Source organism: Atta colombica, unplaced genomic scaffold (genome assembly GCF_001594045.1).
Source record: "Atta colombica isolate Treedump-2 unplaced genomic scaffold, Acol1.0 scaffold120, whole genome shotgun sequence".
Lineage (NCBI taxonomy): Eukaryota > Metazoa > Arthropoda > Insecta > Hymenoptera > Formicidae > Atta > Atta colombica.
Window position 1 is genome coordinate 1,278,225 of NW_017259207.1, and position 14,565 is coordinate 1,292,789.

At 33.3% G+C, this 14,565-nt stretch overlaps 1 protein-coding gene across 6 annotated transcripts in view; it reads right to left on the reverse strand.

Annotated features, from left to right (window-relative positions):
• Positions 1-14,565, reverse strand: part of LOC108694582 (AF4/FMR2 family member 4) — a 271,647-nt gene that overhangs the window by 149,369 nt on the left and 107,713 nt on the right. For 4 of the 6 annotated variants that reach the window (XM_018204154.1, XM_018204156.1, XM_018204158.1 and 1 more), the window contains exon 2: positions 1,306-1,498. In XM_018204154.1, the coding sequence (XP_018059643.1) occupies positions 1,306-1,498 (193 nt within the window). Of the gene's footprint in view, positions 1-1,305; positions 1,499-5,314; positions 5,368-10,991; positions 11,057-14,565 lie in introns of those variants that run through there. The other 2 variants (XM_018204160.1, XM_018204159.1) reach the window with 2 other exon arrangements.

Below are 14,565 nucleotides of genomic sequence, written 5' to 3' on the forward strand. Positions count from 1 at the left end.
ATTACTAGGGCATTAATGGATATTAGTAGGCATTAGTGAGCATTATTAGAGCATTGATGAGCAAAATTTGGGCATTAGTGTATAACAATTAGTAGGCATTGGTGTATAACAATTTTGGTCAATTTACCCCTTGAGTCAATTTACCACTACTCCAAAAATTTTAGAAAATAAAGTTTATAATTTTTATGTCCTCAATATACTTAAGCAAGCAAAAATTCGAATTACCTTATACACAGATTTCGAGTAGTGTTAATGTGCGATTGAGAACAAATTCATTAAACACTCTTCGTATTACCATGAATTTATACACACAGCAAGATTGGAGGGGGAAACTATCGGTTAACGTTAATTGAAGCGGTCAGTGAATCTACTTGGCGAGATGCCTACGATTACTAGCTAGATGTTAGTGAAGGACAGGGCGAGAAAGGGCGAAATGGCTCTTAAAACGCAAGAAAAAGATCCATTAAGCGATCAGACAACGTGAAGTTGGGTTATTCTGCTTGAATAAATATGACAAGAGAGAAAAATCGTAAGAAACGGACGTCAGCCCGATTTTTTCGCTCATTAATTATTCGCGACTTTACAACCACTGCAAATAGCAAGCAAACAGTGGTGCTTAATAAAATGATATTTAATAAAAGAAAATAAACTCACGAGCTCGTTTTAGAATTCGGTACGATCGTTAAATGGACGCGCGGCGAGATGCAATCGTGTGCGCCAAAATTGATCGACAGGCCGGTATTCGTCGCTACTTTCATTTCCCCGTATAGAAACATTTTTGGCATCATCTCACTGAGAAAAAAGACCGCAAAATGTTCGGTATGTCAATTTAACTGACACATGATGCTGTTCTCTTTATCGAAAAAGAGAGGAAAAAGAAAAAAAAGTATTATCGTTGATAACAAATTAATGGTCGGCAGACAGTAGCTGTTTTAATTTATATTCGCGGAAATATTTCATCATGATACAGCGTTAGTTAGATTCAGTTAGATAGATTAGTTAGTTCGCGACATTCATGTAGTTATATTTAAAAATATTAGTCACATAAAAAAATCAACGTGCAAATATCAATAACGATGACTTAACATTTAAACAGGATGACTAAATTCTTCATGAATATTTTATAGAAGTAAAAAAAAGTAAAAGGAATATCTTTTACGTTTTTCTGAAACGAGTGAGTACTCGTCAGATATTTGCGAAAAAAGATGATCAATATCGCCATACGCGAATGCATGCAGAAATAGATGGCGAAAAAAAGATAGTTTCGCCGATCATCAAAGTAGAATAAATGGAAAATATATTCACCCTAACAGGGGCACGGAAGAGCGAAAGAGCATCATGTGTGGAGAGATGTATATTGGAGTGATGATGCGCGTGGTTATGGTGATGATGATGGTGTCTCATATCAGGACCACTTCCCGCAGCCGCCTGCTCCGCTTGGACCGACATCGCCGCGCGGGCCAGTCGATCTCGCTCCCGAAGCCGGTCCCGTTCCACGCTGAAAATCAAAATTATCATCCGGTTAGTCCCAAATGTATTCATACAAGATACGAGTAAAATGTTCCCACAACGAAGTAACAGAATGTCAGCATTAATTTTGCATAAACTTCTTTCTTTATCTTTATTGAGTTAGCAGGACCAGATCAGTAGAATCAAAGGATCTCTTGGAATATTTAATACCTTATTTGGATTAAATTTTAACATTCCTTCTTCCAATCGCTTTATAACAGGATGCTACAATCTAATATTATATTTAGAAATTGTAAACAATTTCAATGCACCACGTGGCACACTAATTGTAAGAGAAAATTATATATAATTTTTTTTACATAGTATATAATTTTTCTTATAAAGTGTATTTACATTAATCTTTTACAGTGTATAATTAACATTTTTCTGTTAATTTTAACATTTTATCTCAAAAAATCCACTATAGGTACATCTTTAAGTTAAAATTAACATTTCGTTTTTTATAGTAATTACATATCATCATAATTATATAGTAGCATTGACATAATTGTTACTATAATTATATAATTATTATTGCTATGTTAATAATAATAACTATATGTATAGTCCTAATTAAATATATATATACATATATATATAGAGTTGGCACTACTAAAGTGACTAAGTGATTACAAATTATTATTAAAAATGGTTACAATATCTATAATTTAACTATATAGTTCATAGTCATTTTCGATGTTATCTATAGGTATATAATTCGTTGATTGAACTATACATTATATATATAATTTTTCGGTATTAATTATCAAGATGCGGATGACAGTCCTTTGGAGGATGGAGGATGGAACTCTTTTTCCTCTTTCACAGAAAGCGAGTTCACGAAGGTGAAATTCGTCTATATGACGCAGCGCCGAGAATAACTATCAGCCTTTTAGGAAGCAACGATGGAAGCAAACGAGTTAAGACAAGGCGAAGACAGGGACGAAAGAGATTCGTGGCGAAGTATAGCGAGGGCAATCGCAGCTGGCGTTAACACCTGTTTAGCTGAGTTTCCGGTGACGCCGATATTACGTACCGAACGGAACATTACAAATTTATAATCGTTGCCACTCATAGGCAAGGATGATCGTAATAATTACTTAAATTAACAATTAATAATTATAAGTTAGATTAGGAAAATAATAATCTTATACGTTAATCAATATATAAAATAATTTTTCTACACAATTGAGATAAATATAAATATGTAGAAATCTAATAATGTAAAGAAATGTAATAATTTATGGATTTTTTCGCAATTTATAAAATAAAGATTAAATTATAGATCAAGTTGTTTCAATAATCTAAATTAAAAAATTGACATTACCTGCATAACTTTAAAAACTAGCGTATCATTTTCAATATAATAAAATTTTATTTTGTCTCTGCTCCGAAAGACTATTTCATAAACCAATGTTCTCTTTCAAAAGTACCGCATATATAAATTACTTGCATTTTTGTATTTCAATTCGCAACATATAATGCAATCAAAATGGCGAGTATGGAGCGAAAAGTGCTTCACATAGACATTTAAAGTTCGACCGGGATGGTTTTCTTTCTCGTATATGCGTTATCTGACACGCGTTGAACGACTTATCAAGGAGTGATGCTAATGGCGCGCGATCTGATAGAGATATATATATATATATATATATATATATGATCGCAGCAGAATTTTTCTGAATGCATTAACATAAATAATACACGTGCAGCGGAAAAACACGCGAGTGTAGTAAAGTATCACGTCATTCTTTAATCAAGATAGAGAGACTTTCCTTCATAAGATAGGAAACGTAATAAACAATCGAAAAGTATTTTTTCTGACAGGAAGCATCAATATTGAAGAAAAAAATATGCATTATACGAAATGCATTGTTAAAATCTAATGTCGAATTATATATATATATATATATAATTTAACAATATATATCATTAGAGAAATCTCATGTTTACAATTATATTTATTATGTATACGCATTCTACTTATCCATTGTAAAATCAATAAACTGAGGTAAGAATCTACACATCACAACATGAAAGTATTTAAGTATCGTAAAAATCAGAGTAAATATTGAGAACGTTTACAGACATTTATAAAACGATAATCTTTACTTCGAGCCTGACACTCACAGCGTAAACGGTCTCTCAGAAATCTGAGTTTTATTCTATAAAGTAAGCACGAATTCCGATTAGAAGTCAATTTGCCGAAGCGCGATACTTTCTCGATACTCGAAATACACAAAGCGAAACGAAACGTGCATGTCAATGAGTGAATCGCTGCATTGTCATGCAAATTAAACGTACCAGCAATAATCACTGTTCGCCGCGATCATTTAATTGCAGATGAATGTTAAGAAATTATATCATCGTATATATTCGATAGTTTTCTATTTCTAGATTATTCTCGGTTTCAGAAAAAGTTATGCCAACTTTCATTTTTCGCACGCAATCTAATCAACCCAATCTATAATTGAATTGTTTAAATAAAAAATAAATAGCATCTATATTAATGTGTGCATTTATAATTAGTAAATAATACATTAAAGTCAAATTTAATACATTTCTTGAATTTAACTGTTTAACTATATTATTTCAGCTAAATTTTGAAGTTTTAATATTACAACCTTGGTCAAAGTATAAAGCACCCTCACAAATTTATATTAGGTGTGGGAAAAAGTTCGTGGCGTTTTTTGAATGCCATCTAATGGGAAAAATGCCACGAACTTTTTCCCACACCAAATATAAACGTTTTACCTAACAAAAAATAAATTAAAACATTTTACTGAAAAATAATTTTTATTATTTTTATAACAATTTTAATCCTCTGCTGGCATGACAATAATGATTTTAACTCTTTCATTACTAAATAGAGATCTTTGAGAAACAAAGGGCATAGATTTTTTATTTTGGATTACAAATCCTGAAATAAAATTCTGCTATAATTATCAAAGCTTTAACAGAATTTTTATCACCATAGAAGTCAGATGGCATTTTATTTATTTTTTGCAGATTTAACTTTGTCTACAAAAATACACAATTAAAATATTGATGATACCTTTAAAGACTCTAATTGACAAAGAATTAATATTTTGTTAGTCTTTCTTTAGCTTTTATTACCGCCAGTGCTCTTTTGAGAAAATAAACTGACGCCTTTATACTTATGGGTAAGGTACTATCTCACTGCAATTAATTCTTACTGTATACGCAAAAGTATTAAAATGTAAAAACACTTGTGACACACATTTTTCGTCATGCACGTTTCACATAATCGAAATCATACGATCCCGTTTGTTAAAATAACAATCCAAATTATAATTAGCGTTCCTTCGTTTCCCTTCACGATGTATGCGACGTCTTTCCTTCTTATTAATTCAAGCCTGCTTATTATTCGTGACGGCGAGAAATATCCGACGGAAAGTTTAATCGCGTCCCCAGTCGTGCATGTAAGCGACTCGGTAATTTCTCGAGACCCGTAATATAATCGAGCGAAGTTAAGAACGACTCTATTTGTCGTGGAGTGTGCGCACTTACGCTACTGGGATACATTTATCTCATTGCCGCCACTGCAGAATCTCTTTTCGCGCATACACTCACACGGAAACAGCAATTTTGCTGAAAAATCTAAAAATTCAGCTAGATACAGATATGAAAATAATTTTGCTGGACCATCAAAATAATTAGATAGGATGACAAAATTGATTACTAAAATAATATCAAAACATTTAGCAGCATTGCTCAGCATACTTAAAATTTCCACAAAATCATTTTGATGATCCAACAAAATTATTTTCAGATCTGTATCTACCCATTTAGAATCGCCAGCAGTTACAACGAAACTAACGCTTAGCCAACGCTAATGTCAACTGACGATCAAGGTTCTGTCAATCAGTATACTGGGTCATCACTGGCAAATGATTGGCCGTCAAATGATGGCCAAAGTTCTGTCAACCAGTATTAGCCAATATTAGATCATCACTGACAAATGACATTAAAATAACTAGGCCAATACCATCTGCCAATACTGAGTTCACGTTATCATCCAGTATTTAGCCAATATTGAGCCAGTAGTTTGTCAATACCTGAATTGTAGCAACCAATAAAATAATAATTAGCACTAGCTAGCCAATTGTAAAACCCTATATGAGTAGATAAATTTTTAAATTATTTAACAAAATTGCCCTTTTCGTAGCACATGTCTATTTAGATGGTATGTTTTAGTCACACGGATTTCTATGGCCGAATGCGGTCTCTTCACTATGATACTTTCTCGACCGATACTCTCGACACGTCCCTCCGCGTGTCGTCGGGTTCCATCTCTCTTTTTCTTTCCATCGCGCCACTTCATGCTTCGCTAAATGTAACTAGAAAGTATACTCTTAACTAAATCGATGCCAACAGAAAAAACTTCTAAGTGTCGCTTAGCACTTAATTACGATTTCGTAATGCTCTAACATAAAAATGCGTGAAACAAATGTGAATATGTAAAAATCTCATAAATAAATAAATTTACTTTCAAAATTAGATCACTTTATAATTATCCTATTTCAATTTACTTTAGTTCTAAAGTTTTGGCACGTTTTTAAATATGAATTTCCGTTCTAATTATTTAACAATGTTCCATAATTTAACTTCATTCTTATTGATTCGACAATATTAGTTCTTCGTGCTTTTTCATCCTAAACGAAATTCGACGCAAATATTTAAATTGAGATAATTCTCTTTAGTTAGCTTTTTTCTTCATATGGAAAAAAAAACGCGAAAGATACCAAAATATCTCTCTATCCCGAATCTGCGCGAGGAAGTAAAATTCCAAGCCGGCACATCGGTCGGCTCGGTTTTATTGAATATCTGGGAATATTGTCACAGAACGGTCGAAGTTCATCGAGCTAACGAGCTCGAACCGCTCTCGACAAGTGGCGAGCGTACTCCTCTCTGTCGGTTATTTGCGCGATCGAAACCCGGATGGTCCCCGCGCGAGGAATGGATCGGACAGTTTTCAAAAATGTTCGTTTAACAATCCGGCACAATCAGCCGTCGACGGTGGCATCTACCGAGAGCCGCGTACTGAAATCACTGCTCGCTCTCGAGCGAAATCGATTGCCTTTTTGATTTCCATGTTCGCTATTTTTATCATCAGTTCTTGCACTTGCGATTGTTGTGTTTGCACGCACGATGATCTATGAAAATACAGGCGATAAAGATTTATGTTCCATCACAAAGTATCAAATTAACTTTTTTATTTATAAAGATTATGCTACGTGTCCTCTTATTAATTTATATACTATATTTACGACTCTCTGTATTTTTAACAATAGATTTTATAGATACAGAATCTACTTTTTATTATTAAGTAATACCTGTTGTAATATTTTAGTATACTGCTAATACAGTAGTCAAATAAAGATAATAAACTTTCAAGAAGATTGAGAAAAGAGATTTTATTCCCAAGCCTGTTTCCCATATTAATCTTTTAAAAAAGGACTGTTATATTATATAAGCTAAATCATTTTTAGGATAAATGTCTTACTATGATTATTGCAACTCATTATCGTTTAGTCTACGAGATCCGCGTGTGCTCCGAGTTTTATTGTATTCGATTAATGTACTTTTAAGTGCCAGCGATTCTCCGACGGCGTTTTCAATTCCCAACGAGCGTCGCGATCGATTTAATCCTCCGTGGATTAATTCGCGCCTCTTTCGCAGCCGACGTACTGGCCGAATTAGCCGATATTTTTTCAATATCGGAATAGCGAATGTACCTCGAGGTGGATTTTTCTCCTCGTCGTTCGAACGAATTAACAGCAGCGGCATGGTGCTCCGATCCGCCCCGGAGGCGGGTTATTGCCATCGTAGATAATTAATTCGCGTTAATCGCAGCCCATTTGAAATGGTAATGAGAAAGGGATGATTTAAAGCGGTCCTCGCCAGCTGCGATTCGCAATTCGCCGATAAGAAGAAAGAGAAAGATACACGAAGCGAGAGAAAGAACGACAGAGAAAGATAGGGAGAACCCTGGGGTCGAAACAAAATATACATTAATTGGTAATCTAATAGTTTAATGATACGACATAAGTACTTTAATACCCATATAGATACATCGCGTGTATAAAAAACGAATGAAATGAAAGTTCGGATATATTCACGTTAATACCTCTGTTATCTCTAAAAGTTTCAGTGTACCATAAAAAAGAGGAAGGAAACACGCACTATCTCTGAGCATGTAAAGACAGCCGAAAGTGAAATTAATGTAGAAGGTGGAATAAACGGTGATTAAAGGAACGAAACATGAATCGAAAATCCGACTTGATCTGCCTTTAACCGCATACCTCCTCCTCGCCCATCCATTCGACGTCTATTACTTCGAGTTTCTAATCCGTCTCGATCCATCGTCTTGACTTTAAATCCCGGATTACACGTAATAGACCGGTCTCAGCTATCGCAGTTTTCATCGGTAGATGCCGCGATTTGCTTCCGTTCAACGCGATTTATCGGTCGTTTTCGCGTTTATATCTCCAACATTGTCAATAAGCTTTCACGCTGCTCTTGTGACGACGTCAAATCGTCTACTCTATTGCGTTTCTAAATTATAATTCTTCCCAAGTATTTTTTTCTTCGAATTGTATGCAACATCAAAGAAAAGATAAAAAATAGAAAATAAAGCTAACTGGATTTTGGTATTTTTAATGAGCAAGGAAAATCATTAAAATGTATCAAAGTAAAAGTTTAGATTTATTTTCTTCTCTCTATATCTCATTTATATAATTCTATTTATAACACTTGTACCTTGCTTCTACCAATAATTCATATTCATAATAATTCATAGCAAACGAACTTGTTTCCGCACTGAGAGAAAATAATGGTTGAAATTATCATAATTTAATAATTGTATTATTATGATTTATATTGTATATTTATACTGTCGATTTTCACTGAGATACTATTGCTCTTATTTAGTATTAATTATATAATTTATAAAGTCTACTTTCGGTCCCAACTAGGTATTTTTTTTTAGTAAAATTATAATTCTAGAATTATTATTACTAACATTGCAAATATTAATTAAATGAAGATCTTAACCATATTTTTATCACATAATTATAGTCATAAGTACCAAACAGTTTTTTCTTAGAGTAGTTTAAATTGATATTTTAGATATTTATCTATTTATATTTATAAATAGCTATTAAAAAAATATACACATACAACATAATACAATTCATACATATATTTTTAATCATAAAAACCAACGGTGGTTAAGCATTTTAACTGTTAAATTCATTTCACATTATAATTCATGTCACATTATAATTTGAATCATTTTAATTATTTCTATAGGTGGGCACTGTTCCTAATCAATACGTTAAAAACAATTTCATTGTTTTAATTATATATATAAATTAAAGAAGAAATATACATATTATCAAATATATTAAATTTAACTCAAATTTAGTATATATTATTTACTAAGCATACGTTAATATAGACGTTATTTACTTTGAAAGCAATCCAACTAGAGATGGATTGATTTTGATACACATAGAAGTTAAAAATAACAAAATATTATTTAATTCAAGGGATTGAGTTATCATTACTCTTTTAATATCCAACAGTGTATTGTATATTTCTCAGTATATATTTTACAACAGTGGCCTTTTACTTTTCTCTTCCTTGACTCTACCACAAAATCCTGCGAAGACAAAAAACGCAAAGGAAACTACGAAAGAATCACTAGTGGTGCTTCGAACGGATAAAACCGTTTTCTCCTGCTCCTTATCCGACTCATGGGTAAGTCGATTTATGTCGTCGGTTCGTAAAAACGTCATCGTCCACGGATCGTTCAATGACCAAAGAATATCCTTCCGCTCTTTCCCCTCCCTTGACTCTGTCCCATTCTTTTCAATTGTACGATAAAGGATTATTGCGTTATCGACTCCACCCACCACAAAGAAATCGTCTTCTTGGTCGACCAATAAAACAACGTAGCCATGTTTTACGAAGGACATCAAGCACGTTGCACGCCTCTTTCCGCTCGGTTCGTTACTTTGTAAAACTCGAACGAGCTCCATGTACTGACGAACCTCTACAACCCCTTCGTGACTTAGTCGTAATACCATTTTAGACAGACGAAATAATTCGATTATAAAAGTAAATAATCATCACAGGATGTGGGATAAGAAGTAAAACTAAGGAAGAATTCTGATTGATGTATATCTTATATTGCTAAAAATTATATTATTGATTACTCTGATGTCATCTCTCTCAACAATATTTACGTTTGAGCACGGTGGAAATTTAAGAGCATAAGACAAATAAGAATGATGTCGAGGAAGAACATTTGTAGTGTAGCGTGTGATAAGGCTAACGCATTGTAGAATCAATAACTGGATGCAATCTTGTTTTCATGTGGTATATAGTGTAGTGAAAATGGAGCTGGCGATAAGGAGGCCAGTTACGACATGCCACGTGATGAAATGTGTGACGCTTCTACGAAGGAACTCGGCTCGGTCGCACGCGCCGACGTCAGCGTGACGTTCGAATGTCGAATACGGCGATTTAATGCGCGATCATTTTCCCTATAGCTATCGGACTGAGAGGAGACGATGTGAAAGGAAGTAGCCGATTTTATTCGCCCGTTACAACAACTCCATGTGACTCCTTTATATTCCAATATCTGCATTATGATATACAGCAAAAAAAAAAATGATATTGCGGCGGCAATGATAAAGGCAATTTGCAGAGATAAATAAACTATACAATACATTGCATAAAATGTACTTCGGTTTTAAATTCATTATAATTAATGCTATTAAAATTAATGCTATTAAATTACAGTTAAAAAATCAAATTAAGAGTTGTAAATTATGTGTATAATTAGTAACAGTAAAAAGTTAAATAATTAAATTTTAAAATAATACATTCAGGATAATACTCTCTGCATTATAATTTCAAATTTTTCATAAAAAGTACAGTTTAACAAAATCAAACACATATATCACTCACATTTGCTACAACCATATCACAAATCAAAAGACAAATTTTTTAGAATATCACAGATATTTCAAATCATTAAAATGTTGTAATATGAATTTTAAATCGTAATTTTAATGAAATAATTAATTATAAAGGAATAATATGAGAGATACTCTTTTAAAGAGTACGTTTCCATTTCTTTTTGCAAGTAAAACTAATTTTTGAATTATATTGCAACAAAAGAGCGATATCTATAATGAATTGTACGTATTACATTTAAAACAGACAAAGACAACTACACTGAGAAAAAAATATAGTTAATTTTAATAAATATTTAGTATTCAATATTTATTAAAATTGATTATATTTTTTTCAGTGTACAATTTTACGTAACAATTACGAATAGACAATTATTTAAATTGCAATGTACGATAATATAATTTAGTGAAAATTGCCTCCACTAATTCTACATTTTCGCAAAGTACAATATTCCGCTCGAAATTATTATTCACCGTTTTCTCAGGATTCGGCAGGAAGACAACGACAAAAATTCTTTCTGGCATTGGCGAAATTTGCACTTGTGTCGAATCGAAATTTACATGTGTTGAATTCACAGCGACTTCTCTGTTCGCAACAAAGAGTAAAGTCTAATAAAATGATAGAACCGTCCGTCTCTCTCGCACAGTGTCAACCTTCTGCGCGCGCTTTAAAGAGCCTGCTCGCTCGCTCGCTCGCTCGCCCATGCGAGCGAACACGCGTGAGAGACCGCACGGCACGCTTGTACCACAATTACACTCACGCACGCCGCTTGTACGTGTAACGAATTCGACGCGGGCTTCGTTAACCACTCAGCGAGCGCTAAAGAGAGGGAGAAGAGCGTTCCGGTTAACACGAACCTCGACACGAACTAGAACTGACGACGTCCATTTTAGATCTCGAGTATGTTGCGCATCAAGAAAACCGTGTCACTTCCAGTTAAAACAGCACGTTACAACGGAATATGAAACATCCCTTACATATTTCATCCACCCGTCCATCTCCCCTCATTAAAGCTTTCAAAATCGATTTTCATTCACAATCAACGAAAATTGTGCACGACGTCACATTTTCTATTGTGGCTCGATTACCTCAAATATGTCTGCAATCGAATTAAAATTCTGTCAAAATAAATTCCTTTCATTTCAACGCATAGGAATATAATGTACAATTTTACTTGTTACATTTCACTTGTTACGATGACACAACTAAAAAATTGTCATTCTTTAGTTATTTGCAAAAAAAATGAAAAAAAAAAAAAAAGAATGTTTATTTATCTACAGTTATTACATCTCTATAAGTTATTACATCAAAATTGCATTTCAAAAAAATTTATAATATTAATTTTGAAATGCAATTTTGATCTAATAACTGATTGTAAAAAAATAATATGTCCCTTTCTTTGTGTGTTCTTAATTTCTCTATTCTTTTTATACAAACAACTCAAAAATCAATGACAATCGATTGAAATTCATTTTCTGGAAAACTTCTGGAAAATTTTGAGAGTTATGTCGTTGTAACAATACGTGAAAGAATTTTATCGACTGATATATAATTTTATCGATTGTGAAAGAGCCATGAAATCTCATACAGTTCCACAAAAATAAAAGTAAACGAAGGTAAAAGTCCACGAGAGAAACTTATCGTGAGAGATCGGCGACGCATCGATGTTGCACCGACATGTTGCACAAACAGTATCGCGCAAACTGTCGAGAAACGATAACGATATACGTGAGGTCTGCAAAAGCAGGAAAGAAGAAGACGGGAGAGACGAGAACGCGAGTGAGTTGTCGCGTTTATTTTGAGCCTGGAAGGCTAAACGACGAATTACGAATTCCTGACGATTCGGCGGCTTCTCTTCAAGAGCTTCGTCACTCCTTCTTTCCCGAATTCGGTCCGATTCTCCTTCCTCACATGTTACCGAATATTATTAATATGTTATCATAAGCGCAGAGTTTGTGCGCACATGTAAGAATGTAATCGTGAGAACGAAGATGCGCTTCGAGCAACGCGATTATCATTTTACGAAAGAGATGGAATAATCACTATAACCGCACTCTGCGCCACAGCGATGTGTTTATCATCTGATGACGCATATAAATACGCTATTTCCTTCGTGCTACGATATAATTTGCTCAGAGTTGTCAGAAATTCCTCATCTTAAAATCTCTTAAATTCAATATCTTTTGCCTGATTTCCAAAATAAAATTTTATGATTTTTTTCTGAATTCAATAATATTTTAAAATTTTTTATACATTTTTATATATTTTCGTCTCGATTTATTATATGTATATCGTATATATGGAAATCATGAAATATTTTGTTGAGAGAATCAGTTTAACATAGCAATGTAAATTACTATACTGAGAAAAAAGTACTTGAAAATTTATTTGTGAGATATAAAGTTTATTTCTCTGAAATAAATCCCTTATTGAAAAATGAACGAAATAAATATTTATTTGTAGCAAATAAACCATCTATTTCATTTTCAAAATAAGTATTATTAATTTCACATAAATTCATTTCGATATAAATTATTTAATGCAAGCAAATTTCTTTCAATTTTTGTAAATCGATAAATAAGTAACATTCTAAGAAAACTATCTAACACTCAAGAAGTCATATATACAATATCTGTCGAATAAATACAAACGTAAAAATATTTTTACATATATACACACACATTATATATATATATTATATCACTGAAATAAGCATTTATGAATATATTTTTTAAATAGCACTACACTGAGAAAAAGATATTTAAAAATTTATTTGTGAGAAATATTTATTTCACTGAAATAAATATTTATTTAAATACGAAATAGAATTTTCTTCTTAACAAATAAGCCATTTATCTCATTTTTTACAATTAATTAGATATATTTCACAAAAATGTGTATTTTGCTATCAATTAAATTCTTTCACAACTAATAAATATCGAAGGAAACGTCTTAAGTAACATTTGCTTTACGATATTTCAATATTTTTCTTTCAATGAAGCCAAGAATTTTCTAGAAAATTTTGTAAAATTCCCTGACTTTTCCACAGTTTCTCTAATTCAATTTCCTTAATAATTCACTGATTTCTAATTTTCCTGTGGCAATCCTATTGTTCAATGTATATTTGTGAAAGAGAAAGAGAAAGAAGAAAATTTTGTGGAACAATCAAAAACACATAGAAAATAGCTGACTTAATAATAGCTAACACGAATCTATTATTCCGAGACTCCCTCTTTCGAAATTCTGTTTATTCAACTTTTATAGCTTCGTATTACGAATCGTGGAGAAATATCGACATAAAATGCTTGCGTTCCATGTGATATCTGAAAGTATCGAACTTCTCGACAAAAGCGAATAAATGTTTGTTACAAATCGAGAATGACATTAAATATTATTCTCGTGTAATTTGTCGAGCGTGCTTCTAACAATCTGTCTCGGATGAAATCTTACGTTAAGTTTTATCTACCGAGTACACAAATACATCCACGTGATTTTGCACGTGTTTAAATATATATCTTTAGAGTGTCGAGGTCGTGACAGAAACCCGAAATAACCGCAACTGCGCTCGTGATAGCGACAACGGCATGAGTCGACGTAGGCATGTGACAGTGGCATCGGAAATGGATTCAATCTCCTAATGATGTAGATATTACGAGCGAGAGATGCATTGCCCATGTTCTCCCCTCTTCCACTCCTTCTCATCCTCCCGTCGTCCGTCTCGCTTGCTGACACCGTTACAGATACGAGCCGATATTACGGCGGATTAGCGAAATAATCTTCCCTTTGAATCACAATCGACATGACGCGGACCCGATGACTCGCATCCATTGACACTGACACACTAACATCATTTTGCACGGCGGCAGTAAGACGCCGGTTGGCGCGACGACCTTCGAAAGCCAAGAGTTTCGCGTTTGCCATTTGTCGCTAATCTCCTTGAATGCTCCTTATTAAAAACGATTTATTAAGCCACTCTTACAGCCGCTCGCATCAACATTCGATATTTCGCATGAAATTAAACACGGCCGCTGGACCGTTCCGCGAATG